This window comes from Tauraco erythrolophus, chromosome 27, assembly GCF_009769465.1.
Source record: "Tauraco erythrolophus isolate bTauEry1 chromosome 27, bTauEry1.pri, whole genome shotgun sequence".
Taxonomy (NCBI): domain Eukaryota; kingdom Metazoa; phylum Chordata; class Aves; order Musophagiformes; family Musophagidae; genus Tauraco; species Tauraco erythrolophus.
Genome location: NC_141491.1, coordinates 5,287,449 through 5,306,400, shown reverse-complemented (window position 1 = coordinate 5,306,400; position 18,952 = coordinate 5,287,449). Strand labels below are relative to the sequence as shown.

At 52.8% G+C, this 18,952-nt stretch overlaps 1 protein-coding gene across 1 annotated transcript; it reads right to left on the bottom strand.

The window, feature by feature from the left end:
• Positions 1 to 15,223: 15,223 nt before the first annotated feature.
• On the bottom strand, positions 15,224 to 16,978 carry LOC104384198 (potassium voltage-gated channel subfamily A member 3). Its single transcript, XM_009992541.2, has one exon. It carries the CDS (start codon positions 16,976 to 16,978, stop codon positions 15,224 to 15,226), a length of 1,755 nt encoding a protein of 584 aa, XP_009990843.2.
• Positions 16,979 to 18,952: the final 1,974 nt, after the last annotated feature.

The following is an 18,952-nucleotide window of genomic DNA, read 5'->3' as shown; positions in this document are numbered from 1 at the left end:
ATGGGATCTCCCAAAAAAAGCCCAGCCCCATCTCCCCCAGCCCACAGCTCCATCCATGGCAACGGGGCAGAGACACAGCTCAGTTATTTGGGGTTCCCAGTGCTGGAAACAGGCTCAGCCCCAAACACTGGGAACTTTTTATGGTCTTTTTTAAGGCGTCTTTTTAAGGTTTTTTGAAGATCTCAGGCTTTTTATGGTCTGACCAATAATTAATGTTAGTGCTGGGGAGCTGCAGGATGGGACAGCCCGGGGAGGGGGGACAGCTCTCCTGTGCAGGAGATGGGATGGATGCCTGGGAGGTGGGTTTGGGCTGTGCCACGTTAAGATACAGCCAGCCATGAGTCCAAAAGCTCTGCAAGCCCATCCTCAGATCAGCTCCGGCTGCGGCAGCACCGCGGTGACCGCCAGATCCCTGGGGATCTGCCAGCACAGCAATTTGCTGGAGGACACCATGGAGGAGCTCCCTCTCCCTCCCCTTCCGTGGGCTGGCCTCAGGGCAGGGCACGGCCAAAGTTAATGAAGTTAATGAGAGCCACCGCTCCAATTAGCTTTAATTTGTGCAGACGGCTTTCATGGAGATTGATTTCACGCCGTGGGGCGCTTCACCTCCGCGATTCCCCGGCATCCCTCTGTCGAGCCTTGGCACTCCCAGCTCATCTCCATGGGCTCAGGGACCTGCTCCTCGGGCTCTTCCAGCACTCCTGGTCCCAGACCCACCTCCCTCTGCACCTCGTGCTGCAAAAGCCCTGATAAAACCAGGGGCCAGCAGCACCACAGCCCCAACAACCCTTTCTATTTAATTTATCCACAGCTCCAGTGGCCACAGGGTTTCTATCATGCTGGGAATAAATGCAAATAAGCCCAAGGAGCAACGTCCCAATAAAGGGCCAGATCCACACTTGCTCTTTGTTCCCCAAGGTAAGCAATGCAGCTTTGACTAAAACTGCTGTTTTTTTCACTTTTGTTTCCTTTCTCGCCATCTCAGCCTCTTCTGCCCTGCCTGCATGCGTCCAGTTCTGGAGTCCCCAACATAAGAAGGACATGGACCAGTTGGAGAGGGTCCAGAGGAGGGCCACGAAGATGATAAGAGGGCTGGAGCACCTTTCCTACGAGGACAGGCTGAAAGAGTTGGGGCTGTTCAGCCTGGAGAAGAGGAGGCTCTGGGGTGACCTTATAGCGGTCTTCCAGTACCTCAAGGGGGCCTGCAAGAAAGATGGGGAGAGGCTGTTCAGGAGGGCCTGTTGTGATAGGACAAGGGGTAATGGTTTTAAAATAGAGGGAGGTAGATTCAGGTTGGATATTAGGAAAAAATTTTTTACCATGAGAGTTGTAGAACACTGGAACAGGTTGCCCAGAGAGGTGGTGGATGCTCCATCCCTGGAGACGTTCAAGGCCAGGTTGGATGAGGCCCTGAGCAACCTGATCTAGTTGGAGATATCCCTGTTCCTTGCAGGGGGGTTGGACTAGATGGCCTTTGAAGGTCCCTTCCAGCCCTAACCATTCTATGATTCTATGATTCTATGCAGAGCCCCAGAGACATCTGGTTTTGGAAGCCCAAATTCCTACTCCCATGAACAAGGTCTTCATCACCAACGTTACGTATGCCATGACGGGAGGAGGAATTCAAGCCATGAAATTATCCATGTTTAAAACCCAAACAAAATAAACACGATCTCACCAAACTCAACGCATTCCTGTAAGAACCACACCGTTTCCCTGCCATTAAGGGAATTTCTCAATCCTAATTTCAGCTGCAGTTTGCATGCGAGGCTCAGACAGCCAGAGGGAGGATGACTTCTTCTGCTGAAATACAGACAGGTTCGGAGCAATTCCAGTTCCAAATGATGGCTCAGAAAATCCACATGGGTCTCACTTGTTTTCAAAGCTCTTCTGTATGGAGAGACACGTGGTGCAGCCAGCCAGTTGGTTTACCATGAATATTCCCCTGAGCTTTCTTCCAGGTAGGATGTTTATGTTTAAGTGCATCCTCACTTGGGTTGTGCCTCAAAGCATCCCCTTTGTGTCTCCTGTGAATGTTCCCCATCTCCTGTCCGGGATCTGGTTTGAAATGCAGGGAAGTATTATAGCAGTCTTCCAGTACCTCAAGGGGGCCTACAAGAAAGATGGGGAGAGGCTGTTCAGGAGGGCCAGTTGTGATAGGACAAGGGGTAATGGTTTTAAAATAGAGGGAGGTAGATTCAGGTTGGATATTAGGAAAAAATTTTTTATCGTAAGAGTTGTAGAACACTGGAACAGGTTGCCCAGAGAGGTGGTGGATGCTCCATCCCTGGAGACGTTCAAGGCCAGGTTGGACGAGGCCCTGAGCAACCTGATCTAGTTGGGGATATCCCTGTTCCTTGCAGGGGGGTTGGACTAGATGACCTTTGAAGGTCCCTTCCAGCCCTAACCATTCTATGATTCTATGAAGTAGCTCCACTCAGCTCCCAGCAGGGTGATGATCCAGGTTTTGGCAGAGCGATCCTCGTTCTGCTCTCCAGATACCCGGTGTGGACCTCAAGACTTGTTCTTGGACCTGGACCCAAAGCAATGAGCAGCATGAATTCAGGAGTCTGTTTCACATGCCCAATAATTTTGTCTCCCGTTACCTCCCCTTGAGCATCCTCTGCTTCGGAGCGAGCTCCAGCTCTCTTTGCATGGTCAAGTCCAAGTTAACGTGCCGTGAACCATCCCTGGTGAATTATTGCAATGCAGGCACAGGTTCCTGTGCTCGCCTGAGTCCCACCGATATTCCTTTCGCCCAGAAATCCAATGCTGTCGTGTCGCCTTGCTCCTCTGATGGAGTTTTAGTCTCCAAGCCGGGATGGAGGCAGCGTGGCGAGGTGGATGAGGCTGGGGTGAGAGGGGGAAGCAGGAGACACCATCGACCACTTTGCTGTTTGCATTTATGCCTTTGCAGACAATTCATGCCTTTGCAGACCACTTATCCCATTGCACTAGGATAATATTTACCCACACGGTCCTAGGAAACGCAGTGAGGTTATAGAGATCCCAGTTTTAACAGCTTTCCAGCCCAGCACGGGCAACCTACAGCTCTTAATCTGCCACAAAAAAAAAAACCCTCAGCGTGCAAAATGAATCAGCAAGGGGCAACGGAGGGATGGACCTCCCGTTTATTATAGTATTACCAACACAATACTATAATATTCCCTCGGGGCTGAAGTACTGTGGGACAGCAGAGAAGGGCACACGGGCTCTTGTGAAATGAGGCAGGGGCACAACCAACCAGGATTGGTTTTTTATACCTTTTCCACCCCTGGAAATTCAATTTTCCTTCATTTTTCACGGAGTGATCCGGAAAGCAAGGCACAACTTGTTGACTGTTCATCATCATTTTCCCCAGCATTGAGGGAGATGTTACTTTCTTAATGAGGACTTCAGATAAATCACAGCCTTTGGTACCACACATACCTACTTACAAAGAGCATTTAGAGGAAAGTCAGAAAAATGGAACAGAAATTATTCATGTCCCAGCGCCGAAAACAGTCCGTGTCCTTCGACAGGGAACAGTGAGAGCAACCAAATTTCCCCCACCTCCCTCCCACCCCAAGCAAAACACTTGGACTGTTCATTCGTGGCTCTGGTTAACGTTTCCTTTCTGGTTGCTTAATCTTTCAAGAGATTTTTTTTTCAAAATATATTAAAAAAAAAAAAAGACTGAAATAATGTCCAAACAATTTCCACCTCTCCTCCTCCTTTTTCCTGGCTTTGCTCAGTCTCTTCATATTGCACACGATTTGAAAATAAACTGGCTGCAAAGATCTTCCCTTCTACATAATGCACTTGTTAGAAAACACAGATAACGTGGCAAATATTTCATATGTAGATATGAAATATGAAATGGTTTTAACTGGGGAGGACAGACCCTCCGTCGGTTGGGTCCACAGCAGCATCATGTCCGTGATGTTTGCCATTTCCTTGGAGACGTTTTGTTTCTCAACACGGTCCTGATGGTCTTAATTTTGAAACTTCTTCTGTTATCTGTTGGGCAGAGCAAAGAATCACTTTTATGCACAGCCTGGTTTGGAAAACAAGCAGCAGATTATTACTTTTTTTTCAAGGCAAAGTGGAAGGGACGTTGCATGTTGGTCCCCAACGACGACTTCACATCCCTATTCCCCACAAAGAAAAAAGGGAACATTTGCTCATTAAAATTGTTTAACAGACTAAATGCAACACAGTCTAAAGTGAGCTAAAGATAGAAAAAGGATTCATTAAATATATTCTGGTTATTAACTATTATCTCGCATTAATGGCAAGCTCCAAATCCAGAATAATTAGTGCAAAGTGGGTTTTCCTCATCATGGTTCATCAAGCTGGGTTTGTTCTGACCCGATATGATTCACGTGATATTAAGCAATCGCTTGATCTTATAAATCTGATACCGGGAATGGCAGGAGTTGGGGCTGATCCCACACCCAGCGCTCGGATCACGGAGTCACTCCCGCAGAGCTCAAGCTCCAGACCCCATTTTGATGCGGGGATGTCTCTGTTTAACAAAAGGCAAAAAAAAAAAAAAAATCCCCCAATCTCTGCAGAGCCAGAGCTGCCGAGTCTCTGGAGTGCCTGAACCCAGTTCTTGGGTTGCTATATTGCAACAGGTTGGCTTTGAAGCCCATAACCCTACACCATGAAGGGTCTCATCCTGACTCCTATTTAAACACTGTGAGATGCTCTGCTCTGTCTTTAAGACACTGAAACTCTTACAAACTTCATGTGACTGCTGACATCCCTCTCGTTTTCAGAAATCATACAAATTGTCTTCGGTTCGCGCCGTGGCAATCGGAGCATCCCGCCTCCTGTGCCCACCTGCAGATGGGGCACAGCCAAATCTCCCCAGGGTTTAAGCCCTGTGCAAGTCAGCAGGAGTCACACACTCAAGTTCTGGCCCTTTCGTGGTGATTTTTCAAGTGGGAATTAGTAAAGCTTCCTATAGTGAAGTTCATTAACTATATTAAAACCAGTGTGTGGTGCCCGCTAATAAGATGAGCGCTACCACCAAATCAGATTATGTGAGCCGGATGCTTCATTAGCAGTCGGTGATGAGACAAGGGTAGGACGGATCTGTATTCACAGTTCAGAGCCCAGCCTAACCCACCGGGACCTGCCTGGTCCCAGCTCGTCCCCAAAAATGAGCTTATTTTCCCAAAAGGGAGAGTCAGGATGGAGATACGCAAGATAGGATAGAATCCATGCACCAAGGAGGGTGAGACCCACTCTCTGGACATCACAGGGTTGATGTTGCAGGGGTGATAAACTCACCCCTTGTTCAACAAGGCCAAGGGCAAGGTCTTGCACATGGGTCAGGGCAATCCCAAGCACAAACACAGGCTGGGCGGAGAATGGATGGAGAGCAGCCCTGAGGAGAAGGACGTGGGGGTGCTGGTTGATGAGAAGCTCAACATGAGCCGGCACCGTGCGCTGGCAGCCCAGAAAGCCAACCGTGTGCTGGGCTGCATCCAGAGCAGCGTGGGCAGCAGGGCGAGGGGGGGGGATTCTGCCCCTCTGCTCTGCTCTCCTGAGACCCCCCTGCAGTGCTGTGTTCAGCTCTGGGGTCCCCAACATAAGGAGGACACGGAGCTGCTGGAGCGGGTCCAGAGGAGGTCACAAAGATGATGCGAGGGCTGGAGCACCTCTGCTCTGGACACAGGCTGAGAGAGTTGGGGCTGTTCAGCCTGGAGAAGAGAAGGCTCCGGGGAGACCTTCCAGCACCTCCCAGCACCTAAAGGGGCTACAGGAAAGCTGGAGAGGGGCTTTGGGCAAGGGTGTAGTGACAGGACAAGGGGCAATGGCTTTAAACTGAAAGAGGGGAGATTTAGATTGGATATAAGGAAGAAATTTTTCCCTCTGAGGGTGCTGAGGCACTGGCACAGGTTGCCCAGAGAAGCTGCGGCTGCCCCATCCCTGGAAGTGTTCCAGGCCAGGTTGGATGAGGCTTTGGGCAACCTGGTGTAGTGGAGGGTGTCCCTGCCCATGGCAGGGGGGTTGGAACTGGATGATCTTTGAGGTCCCTTCCAATCCAAACCATTCCATGGTTCTGTGACAAACGCAGGCAGAGAAAGCAGAGAGGTGGGATTTCCTGCAAGAAGCAAAGATCCCTGGCACTCGGGAAAAGCAGCTACCAAGGGGGCTTAGTGCTCCTTGCAAGGGTCTCAGACCAGTCGGTTATTGAAGCACCAGCTTATCTCGAAGTGCCAGAAGGACTATTCATGGGCTTAAAGCTAACTGGGGTTTATGCATTATTGGACTGGGCTTGCTGGGGGGGGATTACACCCCCCTCCCACCTGCTGACAGGGAAGGGCTCCTGCTTTTTTATGAAGCAATGGTCAAACTGCCGGGATCCTCAAGCATTGCTGGAGGATTACACAAATAAAACCCAAATAGCACCTTCAGCCCAGCACAGCCCCAGTAACACCGTTGGTTTGGCCAAGAAGGGAACGGCAGAGCTGGGGCTCTGCAGATTAAGTGGTAAATACCAATTTTCTCAAACCTGGCAAATAATCCGGTGCTTTTGGGTCCCCTGGTGCCTTTTCAGGCTCTATCCTTGCCCTTGTAGAAAGAAACCCCAAATCCTCAATGTAACAATGACGTTATTTCACCAAATTCAGCAAGAACAGCAGTGGGAGTGAGAAGCCAGGAGCATCCAGGAGATACTGCTGCTCCGGCTCCTGAAGGGATCCAGGCGTATTCCTATCACATGGGGGGGATAAAATCCTCTCCACTCCAGGAGAAACAGAGGATATTAAACAGCAGCCACAAAAATTAGATGTTTTTAAATCAGCTGAGCCAAATAACTTGTATCCAAACATTCGGAGCTGGCAAAGCAGCTTGTGAGACTGCAAGTATTGCAGATCTCTTGAGCCTTAGACCTGGTGAAAATCCAGACAACTGGAAAATAGCTCCTGTTGGGCCAATTTTTTAAGGGATAAACAAAGTGACCTGCAAAAATGATGAGTCTGGCCATCTGTCACTGATCCCAAACAACATGCTGGAATGGCTGGGACTCTAAATACAGAATTAAAAAGGAAGATATAATTGATGCCAATCAATGCAGGGTTAGGGAAAACAGATTTTATCGTATTAACTCGATCTCTCTTCTTACTGAGTTCCACGTTTGGCTGATAAAGGTAAATGCTTGTGTAACGCTCTCCTCTAAGGGAGTTGCATGACAGCTTGGTTAAGAAAATGGAGCAATAAAGCCAATTCCCAGGAGATATCACAAGCCAGAAAACCAGCTGAACCCAGGTCAACTCCCTGGTTTGCATCTCCCAGCAAAGCAAATCATGCTTTGTTTTCTCAGAGCATTTTGCAACCAGGATGGGAGAGATGATAGGATCACAGAACGGTTTGGGTTGGAAGGGACCTTCAAGATCATCTGGTTCCAACCCCCTTGCCATAGGCAGGGACACCCCCCACTACACCAGGTTGCTCAAAGCCTCATCCAACCTGGCCTTGAACCCTTCCAGGGATGGGGCAGCCACAGCTTCTCTGGGCAATCTGATCCAGTGCTTCACCACCCACGTTGGAAAAAATTTCTTCCTTAGATCTCATCGAAATCTCCCCTCTTTCAGTTTAAAGCCATCAACCCGTGTCCTGTCACTACACACCCTTGTCCAAAGCCCCTCTCCAGCTTTCTTGTAGACCCCTTGTATCTTGCTGCAGAGTTTCCAGCCCTAGGAAAGAACAGCTCAGGCTTTTTTCCAACGCAGCAAAAGGTTTCCTCCTTTAATTTGGAGGCTTCTGAAGTGCAGAATATCATTCAGGTACCCGGAGGGTAAAGCAGAAGCCCTGGGTGCCAGCGCCCACCGATACTCACACAGCTGTAGAAAACCCCTCTGCAATGCTGCATCCAGCTCACAGCAAACTCCTTTCACATCCCTCCTGCAAGCTCAGGTTTGCAGCAGGAAGGTTCATTTTAAGCCTAAAAACTTCTTCTCTCTCCTTTTTGACCTGCTGCAACAGCCTGAGGTGCGTATCATTACTGAGCCATGGCGGCAGCTCCAAGCAGAGACCAGCGAGGAGGGAGAAAAGGGATTTTGAACTATAAACACGCAAAGGTTTCATGAAAAATGGGTCATAAGGATGGAAAAGTAAGTGCCACGATGCAGAAGGAAGAAATTGGAGGAGAGGAGGATGGTTATGGGAAGGGGAGCCCCAGGGCAGAGCTGGCATCCCCGGGAAGCCGGGTGAAACCCTGGGCTTCCCTCCAGCTGGGGAAATAACTGCAACTAATGGGGCATCTGGGAGAGGGTCTGCAGGCTCTGCGAGCTTCAGGAAAGCTGAATTCCATAAGGCCTTGGAGGATTCTTTACTTCTTGCTCTGTGTTGCAAACCTGCCTGTCCCTTGTTTCATCGCTGCGCTGCCAAACGCTTTACAAAGCTGCTCGGAGTCATTTACGGATGGGGAAACTGAGGCCCGGAGGAGCTGACCCGCCCAAAGCCACCCAGCAAACACCGCAGCACTCCCATCCTCCAGTTCTGGGGTGCAGGGATATGCATTTTCATGGCCTAACAACCAAAATCCCTCGAGCAGCTCAGCACCACCCCCCACCCTGCACTGCGCTCAGCTCCCGCGCTGCAGCCGAGTCGAACGGCAAACGCATCTCTCCGCAAACGCAAAAAAACACTTTGCAAAGTGTCTGTTCATCCTCTCCATGCTCTGTTGCAATCTTTATCTTCCCATGAAAGCAAGACCCCGAGCACAAACCCTGCTTCCAGCAGCCCTGCTCCCCCCTCGCCGAGGCTGAGCCTTCGGTGCCTCCACCGCCCATGGAACCATGACAAAACCCCAAAGGATTTTCTGTATCTATCCATGATGGTGCTTGGGAGGAAGCAAAGCAAAGCTGCTGGTGCTGGTCAGCATCAAAATCAAACTGACTGCACTCCGCATTCCTGACAGCGAGAGCGGAGATAGCCGCTCGTGGATCCGGTCACCCATCCCCATCCAAACCAGCCCTCCCCACGCGGCGGGTGTTGAAGATGCTGAAAAATGAAGTGCAACAACTGCAGAAAAGCAACAGACATGACGGAGCTTGGATACGCTCCGAAAAGCATCCGAATTCCAAGTCTTGAGGAAATGAATCATTCCCAAGCAAAGCCGGCAGCCCGTGCTGCCGTCGGCATCGCCGAGCCGGGGGTCTTAATGCCAGTGTGCAGCGTGGCTGGGTAAAGACCGTTCCTGGCACGAGGAGGGGACTGGGAAGTATTTTGGCAACTCCCGAGCCGAGCGAGAAGCTGAAGGAGACAGGAGACAGGTTTGCATTTACTTGAGCATGTCCTGGTTCCTAAGGTTCCCGCACGGATGTTTCCTTGCCCTGCTGCAGAGCATCCTCAAGGCCGAAAATTCAGGCTCTGGGTGGTGATAAGACACAGATGGACCCTGAAACTTGAGGGTCTCGCAAAGCAGCACTTTATTTGTGGAAGGAAAAGCACCCGGGGGCTCACAGAGCATTTTCGGCCGAGTTTTGCCAGCGGTGGGGAAAAAAGGGCTCCAGCTCCGAGGGCAGCGTGGGACCCCGCATGCAGCACCGGCCGGCACAGAGGATGGTTCTCACGAGCGAAAAATGGGATTCAGTTTTGCTGGTGACAAAAAGCAGGAGCCCTGACACCTTCCTGGCACGAAGCAGCAAACACGAGTCCCATCAGGTGGGATGAATATGGCTTTGATGGAGACACCGTTACTCATTTTCCTGTTTGGGAAGTCAAATTTGGGAGTAAAAGGTCTCGATTGTGTCCTGGACTTGACCACAGTGGAGCTGGCAGAGCTTCAGCTGGGGCAAGAGCCAGATGCTGCAGAGATGGGGCTGGGGCTGCTCTGCAGGGCTCCCCCCAGCAGCCAACGTGCCCCCTGCCGTGCGACAGCTCTGCCCTACACCAGGGCTGTGCCCCCCGCTCATGCCAGTCCTACGTGTGCCCTAAGAAAGCCCTATATCATCCACCCCTGCAAAATGCAACCAAAACCCTCCCAGTGATGGAGACGTGATTCCCAGCTGGGATGAGGCACCTTGGGGCGCCCACCCCGAAACGTCCCCGTCCCCGCGGTGACAGTCACAGCCCCGCAGCTCTATCCAAGGGAACCCTTGTGCCCGAGAAGTGCCTCGCTCCAGCCCTCCGTGCTCACCGCCCGACTCCTAGCACTGGCGTGGGGAGGGGGCTCGTGCCACCATGCACCCGCTGCCATGCACCCAGTGCCATGCACCCGCTGCCAACACCCATCAGGCTCACCCTGGACCCAGCGGGTGCTGCCTTAGTGCAGCCTCTGCCACATAAAGAGCACTCAGGGAAACGGGGAAACAGGGAAAGGCAGCGGCAGCCTGTCCTGATCCCATCCTCCAGCTACACAACGCTCCCAAAGCCCAGCCGAGCCCTCCGTTCGGATTGTGGGTGCAGACCCATAGCAGGGAAGGGTGCAGAAGAGCAGAACCAGCTCCATAGCAGTGAAGGAAATAATTTCTAGGATATCGCCCTGCCTACTGCACCCTAAAATGTCCAGGAAGTCCCTAATTCCCTGCTCCCATCGCCCACACGTCTGCCTTTGCACGAGGATGCCGATGCTCCGAGCTCTCCTTCCCGGTACCCGCAGCAAGTGAAACGAGTCGCGTTTAAATCCTGTTTGTCTGTTGGCACTCGCAGGTTTGCAGCCTACCCAGAGATCGCTTGTTAAAGCATTTAAAAAGGGAAAAAAAGAAGGAAAAAAAAAAAAAAAAAAGAGGCTCTGTCTTCCACCAGGCTGCGCCGGGAGCCTCCATGTGCTCTCCCCAAGATATGCATATTTTAAAAGCGTGGCAGGAAGAGGGCTCCAAACTACACAATTAAAGAGATTTCACGCAGAACGCTCTCCCAACACACCGACCACAGCGAGACCCTTTTCCTCCAGCCCTGCCAGGAGACAGCCCGTCGGCTCCTTCCCTTCTGCCAGAGAAGCCACTGGGCCACCCTTCACCTTCGCTTGACTGTCCACAAACTGAGGTTTCAAAACAAAACCCGACTTCTTTTGTTAAGTGATGGAGCAGGAACAATGGCCTGGAAAGAAATTTAACCCTCCTGGAGAAAAGAGATATCTCCAGCCCTTGTTTGTGTCCACACATGGGGTGGGGTGGGATGGACGGATACCGCTCTGGTCCTCTGGCCACCCCAAGCACCTGAAGGGCATCTATTGTGCTGGAGAACAACAGAACCTTTTTAGAAGTGTTCAGGCCTGAAAACACACCAATAAAAAAAAAAAAAAGGGCAAATAAGCAGCAGAAAAAGGTGAAGGTATCAAAGTACCAAGTGGAGGGGCCAAGGGTTGGGGTTGCTGCGTGTCCCCTGGGTGCAAGCGACCAAGGATGCATCTGCCCCTGTTTCAAGGTGGCATCCAGAGCTCGAACAGGGAAGGGAAGAGATCCTACAGCACAAGCAGGGGAAAGGGGCCTGAGAAAGGAGGTAGGAGGCTGTACAAGGCTCTATATCGCCCAGCGCCCCTATATATCCATAAAGCATCCAGAGAGGCAGCTGTGGCTTTCCAGGGCTGCGTCCCTGGGGTGGGAGCCGCCTGCTCCCGTCCTCTGGTGCCAGCAGTGTCACGTCATCCCTCAGATGACAGGTACAAAGGACAGGGGAGGAGGAGGAGGTTTCGGAGAGCATCCCTGCCACGCCACACGTGCCAAGCTGGGGAGCCCATGCTGTGGGGGGGGACTACCAAGGGATGGAGCCTTTCCCTGCTTGCTTCCCGGGCACTCTTAAATCCCAGCCAGCAGCTTTCCCTGGTGGACTTTCCCCCATCTAACGTAACAAGCTGAGTCCAGGCGAGCCCTTCGCCTCGGGAAGGCTTTTCGGCAGGGGCAGGGCAGCTCCACCGCTAACCCTCATCTCCTAACGCTGCCCCTCTCCAAGCGCATGAAAAACCATCCGGATCCAACACGCCGCAAAGGCTGAGGCTCATCCCGAACTCCCAAAAGAGTCCGGAGCCCCGCCGGGAGCACGTGGCAAGAGAGCAAAGGGAGTCCAGCAAGCAGCTGGCCGAGCGCGCCGTCCCGCAGCCCTCGCGCCCGCTCCTGGCACGGCGCACGCGGCACCCGGTTCCCGAGCAGCCGTCAGACCGTGCAGGAACGGCAAGCATCCCTCCAGAACGAGAGGGAAGAGGCAGATGGAAAAGGAGCAGACCCTCGAAACGATATCCCGGGTTTTCACTTCCAATTTTTGCGGTGTATGTTAAAGACAGAGCAGCAGGGCTTGGGTGTTTTTCAGCGATACCATTCGCTACTGGAGCAAAACTGCTTTTTACTCCAGTGGATGAAGTGGTTTCCTTCCCACCTCACCCGTACAGCATCTTTTACTGGCAATAAAATCCATTTGAAATTATCCTGCCCTTACAAAAAAAAAAAAGCAGGGAGGCGTCAGGAAAGCAAACTCACAACCTGCGAGGTTTCTGCTTGGTTTAGACAGCAGAGAAACCGAAAATTGTGCCGTGCCATTTCCAGGACAACATGTGGTTTCCGTACCCCGTGCAGCTGCCACGGGGAAACCGCGGCCACAAAACTCATCTGCAAACTCTCCGGAGCGGGACCGTTTCCACTGCTTTGAAACTCAAATCCTCCTTTTAAGAACAGGCACGAGGAAAAGCTTTAATAACAATAAAAAGTAAGAGCTCGTAGGCAGAAATGCAGTTTTCAGCTGGCAGCGTGGGGAAAAGGCACACTGGGGTGTTCCCAGTTATCCCAGACAAGGGATCCCACGTATCCCAGGTTTGCTCCAGAGCATCACTCTTTAATAAACTACAGTAGCTCCAATAAATCTGCCACATACCATGAGCTAAGAAGCTGCTCGGATGTTTTTCTTGGCTCTGAGGGTTTATTACCCGGGGCTAAGGCGAGGCTGGGGGAGAGTGTTACAAACCACCCTGACCCTTTTCATTCTGGGTAAAATTCCGGCTAAACTCCGATTTTGGCGTGGCCGGCATCCCGCCGGACAAATCCCTGTTTCCGCACACTCGTACGTGACTCGCACAGGTTGGGGTCAGATCCCTCTTTTTCATCAGAGGTATTTAACAGCATCCCTGTGCAGTTCACTAGTTTGAAGGAATCTGGTTTTATTTAACCCAAATTCCAGGAAAACGGAGCCAAGCCGGAGCTGCGGCACTCGAGGCCGAGCAGCCAGGCCCTGCTCCGATGGCAGGGGCCTGGCTGGAGCATTAAACCTTTACAAATCACTCTTTTAGCACAGAATTGGAGACATTCAGCAGAAAAAAAAATAAAAGCACAAAAAATAGCTGGATTTTTCCTCCTAGGCAGAGCCCTAAAAAGCAAAGTGAAAAGCACACATAAGCAGAGGAGCTATAGGATGTTCTCCCACTTGACCTAACGTCCACGAAAACACCCCAGAGCAGCAGGATAAGGTGAAAAATAAAATTAAGTAGTGGAAAACATGAGGTTTGTCCCCCAAAAAAGCCATGTTCCCTTCTGATGCATTAAAGTGTCTCCGGTACAAAGCTCACCTGGTCCCATCAGATGTCCCGTGGCCCCGGTGCACACGTGAAGATGAAGCTGGTGGGTTTTCCCCGGCGGGGTTTTGGTGACTTTTTCCATCCTGTTCTTTACAGATCTGTGTCCCCCCGCCCTTGTTTCAGAAAGGTGCCGAGGTTTTCCCAGCCGAGCCTTCCCGCCGGCCGCTCGCTGCCGTTGCGCCCTGGGCTGGGGGGAAACCGTCGGGATTCGTGCGGTGCTGGGGCGGGGGGAGCGCGGGGGGTCGTTCTTGGTGGAGCGGGGGGGTCGTGTTTGCAGGACGAGACTCCATCCCCAGATTTCAGTGCCAAGGTGTGAGCTCCTCTGCGAGGGAGAGGGGGGTTTGCCGTGTGTTTATGGCCCACGGGGGCTTTATCTGGCACAGGGGAAGCCATGGGGGGGGGGGGACGTGGTCTGGGAAAGGGGTACAAGGGTGGGGGTGACATAGCGGGGCAAGGCCACGGTGTCCGGTGGGATGATGGGGCTGGAACCATCTGGAAAGGTTTTTTTTTGCAGGGAAGAGCAAGGACCAAGGGGGATGGGAGAAGGGATGCCATGACAACCTTTGGGGGTTTCCCAGGAAACCAGGGTCGCCATGGCAACTGCATCACTCCGGTCCGAATTAGTGACTTCCGCTGGAAGGCGTGTTCGCCACTTTAATCTTCTTGCGATAAGCGGCTGCATCTCTCCCAAACGCATTGGAAAAAACCCACAAACCGAGGAGGAAACATCCCTTTGTCTCCGGCTGGGCGGGTTCGAGGCTGCGGAGCCACGGCCAGGAGCCCGTCCCGCATCCTGCGCCCCCGGTCCCCGCCGGCATCGCTCCCCGCGCTCCCGAAAACGTTCCATTTTGCCTCTCGCCTCCCTCCGCCCCGCACACCGCCCCGCGGCGCGGCCACCGATTTGCCGTTGGGTGAAATAATGCCGTAGGGTTACAGGAGAGGGGAATTGGGAATAGGAAATGAGGGGTGGTTTCTTTTCTCCTTTTTTTCCCTCCTGTTTAAATCAGCACTGATCACACTCGCTCTCTGACCAGTTCTAATTCTACATGATCTATGACCATTCTAATTATGAAATTTGAATTCCATAAACGATCCAACGGGGGGAGAAAAGGGAATCCGTGCTGTGCCCCTAATGGCCCACCACACGTTTCAGTATTAAGCATCACTCAACAATGTGGTCACAGAGACTCTCTGCAAAATCAAACGGTTGTTTCCTCCCAACCCCCCTTCCAGCACGCTCTGCAACATGTTCTCCTCGTCTCCCCACCCGAGCCGGGGTCGTTAATCCAACAAGTGAGCTTATGCGATGGAAGGGAAATGGGCTACACGCTGCCTTTAGGGAAGGGGGGGCAAAAAAAAAATCAGGAGCGAAGCGAGAGGTCCCCAAAACCGAGAAAACAAAAGGAGCTCTGCAACACGTTGCAGAACAAACACCTGTTTTGACGGTGAGTGTGTTTTGTCTTCATCTTCCTTCTCTTTACCCTTTAGCCGTCCTCTTCTTCGGAGAATGTTAAATCCACTTTTTGGATCTTTAGAAAGGAAGGATCTAAAAAAATAAACGGTATAAAAACGAGGGCACACGCAGACCGACGATGGTGCATGTTCCACACAACACCGAGCACACAGTCACTTCGCGTTATTACCGTTATTATTATTATTTTTATACCCCAGCCTCCGATTTTTGTCGCTGTTTTGTTTGGTTTGGGGTTGGTTGGTTTTTTTTTAAACATCCGTAAAGATTTTTTTGATGTTCACACAGTTGGGATTGTTTGTGGTTGTGCAGTTGCCTGTCTTAAAGGCAGCCTGTTTGAATGCACTGTGGTTGATCCCCCCCTCTTCGATCACCATGTACTCGGACTTGCTGAGGGTGGAATTGCTGCGAGCCTTCCTCATCTCCTCGCTGGACGAGAGGTGCTGGCAGCTCCCGACGTGCATGTACTGGGCTTGCTCCTCACCTTCTGTCTCCCGATGGTAGAAATAGTTGAAATTGGAGACTATCACGGGCACGGGGAGAGCGATGGTTAGCACCCCCGCGATGGCACACAGAGACCCCACAATCTTGCCCCCAATGGTGATGGGGTGCATGTCCCCGTAGCCCACTGTGGTCATGGTCACCACCGCCCACCAGAAGGCATCAGGGATGCTACTGAAACCCGAACTGGGATCATCGGCTTCTGCGAAGTAGACGGCGCTGGAGAAGAGGATGACGCCGATGAAGAGGAAGAAGATGAGCAAGCCCAGCTCCCGCATGCTGGCCTTGAGGGTCTGCCCCAGGATTTGCAGCCCCTTGGAGTGCCGGGAGAGCTTGAAGATACGGAAGACCCTGACCAGCCGGATGACTCTGAGGATGGCTAAGGACATGGCTTGCTGGCCGTTGCCTTGCCTCTCAGCCAGCTCGGTGCCCAGCGTGATGAAGTAGGGAATGATGGCCACAATGTCAATGATGTTCATGATGTTCTTGGAGAAGGTGGCCTTGCTGGGGCAGGCAAAGAAGCGAACTAGCAGCTCGAAGGAGAACCAGATGATGCACAAAGTCTCCACTACAAAGAAAGGGTCGGTGAAGGACGACACCATGGAAGCAGCTGAGGATGAGGAGTTGGTGAAGACATCAGGTGGGAGAGGGCCACCACCCGTCCCGAAGGTCCCTCCAGTTCCCTCATAGTCGTGGTCATCCCTGAATTCAGGCAGGGTCTCCAGGCAGAAGATGACGATAGAGATAAGGATGACCAGGACAGAGACTATGGCAATGCCTCGGGCTGGCCCAGAGCTCTCGGGGTACTCGAAGAGGAGCCACACTTGGCGTTGAAACTCCTTGTTGGGAAGCGGCCGCTGCTCTTCCCGAATGAAACCCTCATCCTCCCGAAACTTCTCCATGGCTTCCTCCCCGAGCTGGTAGAAGCGGATCTCCTCGGAGAAGATATCGATGGGGACGTTGACAGGTCGCCGGATGCGCCCACCCGACTGGTAGTAGTAGAGGATGGCGTCGAAGCTGGGACGGTTACGGTCGAAGAAATACTCGTTGCGGAGGGGGTCGAAGTAGCGCATCCTCTTACGGGGGTCCCCCAGCAGCGTCTCGGGAAACTGAGCCAGCGTCTTCAGCTGGGTCTCGAAGCGCAGCCCCGAGATGTTGATCACCACCCGCTCGCAGCACTCGTGCTCCCCACCGCCCGCGGGCTGCCCGCTGGGGACGGCGGCCGGGGCCGGGGGGTGATCGTAGCGGTCCCCCCCGAGCAAAGGGTGAGGATGCTGCGGTTCTTCCAGCAAAGGGTCTCCGCCGCCGCCACCCACCACGGTCATGCTGCCTTCCTCCCCTTCTTCACCCTCTTCCTCCTCTTGGTCGGCGACCGGTTGGGGGGCGGCGGGGGGCAGCTGCTCGGTGTAGCCCAGGTTGTGGTGGCTGCTGGTTGAGCCGGCCCGCGGATGCCGGCTGACGGAGGAGGCAGCTGGAGAGTAGAGCAAGCTCCGGCGCTCGTCCATAAAGGTGCGGGGCGGCAAGGGAAAAAGGGGAGGTGGGGAAGGGGGGAAAGGATCCGAGAGGCGGCAGCCGAAGCCTCTTCTTCCTCTTCTTCCTCCTCCTCTGGGCGGAGAGGGAGAACCAGCCGTCCAACTCCTCCAGCGGCTGCCGCTGCTCTGAAGAGCTGAGGCTCTTCTCAAAAAATCCGCCCCCAGCCCTGGCGCCGCCTCGCTCGGTCACCGCTCCCGCTGACACCCCCCAGCACCCCCCCGGCTCTGCCCCTCGCCCCCCCCCAGTGACCTGCACCCATCCCCTCCCCTGCCCCAGCCATGGGGGGCCCGATCCGTCACCCCCACCCAGCGACACCGTCCCCTCCCGCGGGAGCATCCTTTGATGCTCGGGGGGGGGTCGCAAGCGGGGAGAGTTTTTCCCTGGCAGAACCACTGCCTTAGAGTTTTTCTTCCCTTCCCCTGGCAAAGCAGAAATAGTAATTTTTATTCTTATTTTTGGGGGGGGTTGTCCGTTTGTTTCCAGTCCCCGTTTCAAGCCGCGGCTGCGGGGAATGGAAAGCAGCGAGCGCAGCCGGAGCCGCCAACAGTTGTTTTGAATCAGCGTTTCAGCTGAACTGCTGGGGATTTTTTTTTTTTATTTTTCCTTTTTCTTTGCTGTATAGGAGCGAGCGGGTGCATGTGTCTGCGTGTGCATGCCTGTGTGTGCACGGGGGGGGGGGGTTTGCACACGCGTGTGCATCCATCCCCGCAGTAAAACAAACGGCGAAGCGAAGCCGAGCCAGCCCTCCATCCCCGCGGTTTCACTCCGACCCCAAATCTGCATTTCAGACTTTCCTCCAAGAAAGCCAAAAGGTTTCAAATTTTATTATTTTTTTTTCTCCCTTCAATTGATCTTATGCAAATAGTTCAATTTTGGCCAAATGGGGTGTTTTTTTTAAGTGAAAACCTTCTCTGCAGGAGCCCAGTGCTGGAAAATGAGACGTGCACCTCTGATCTCTGCGCCCAGTTGTGCCCACTCCCCTCCAGCCCCCACCAAGGATCCCCATTTTCCCAACACCCCCTCTCACCCCCGACAGCAGAACCATTTTAATCCCCAGCCACGTGCCAAGAGATTCAGGGAATTCCCAGCTTGGGAAAAAGCCTGGCCATGGGGGGCAGGGGGAGGCGAGGGGGGTGACGGCGCTGCCGTTCCCACGCCGGCTGGGTGGTCCCACCCCGACGGAGGTTAAAACCCCTCCACCAGCCCCATTTCAGCTCATCACAGTGGTTATTTTTAACCAGTGCAGCCTCCAGAAGGTAGGGAGAAAAACAGAAGAGAAGATCAAACTTATTTATACTTCAAATTAGAAACAAGCTGTACAAAATACACAAACCTGGGAGGGGGCAAACAGCAATAAATATCGGTGTAAGAGCTGACTCCGGACTGTAAATGGCAGATTAACAGCGCAGACGAGGTCTGAGAGAACCAAACCCACCTTCCTCTTTGCTGAGAGTGGGGAAAAAACCCTCTGCTGCCAGAAATCAGGGAGGTTTCCTGGGGGAATGAGTGTCAGAGAAGTTCTGCAGATGAAAAGGTGGACCTTTGCAAGGGTGTGGAGTGACAGGACAAGGCAATGGATTTAAACTGAAAAAGGGGAGATTTTGATGAGATCTAAGGAAGAAATTCTTCCCTCTGAGGGTGCTGAGGCACTGGCACAGCTTTCCCAGAGAAGCTGTGGCTGCCCCATCCCTGGAAGTGTTCCAGGCCAGGTTGGATGAGGCTTTGGGCAACCTGGTGTAGTGGAGTGTGTCCCTGCCCATGGCAGGGGGGTTGGAACTAGATGGTCCTGAAGGTCCCTTCCAACCCAAACTGTTCTATGATTCTATGACCTGGCTGTGGGACCTAACCCAACGCAGTCTTTAGCTGAACTGTCCATTCTGCCTCCATCTCCACCAGCCTCCCGGTGCTGGCATGGCCAGCGATGAGTTTTTCACATCAGCTGTAAG

Coding starts and splice junctions, on each gene's coding strand:
- LOC104384198 (XM_009992541.2), bottom strand. CDS start 16,978: ATGGACGAGCGCCGGAGCTTGCTCTACTCTCCAGCTGCCTCCTCCGTC.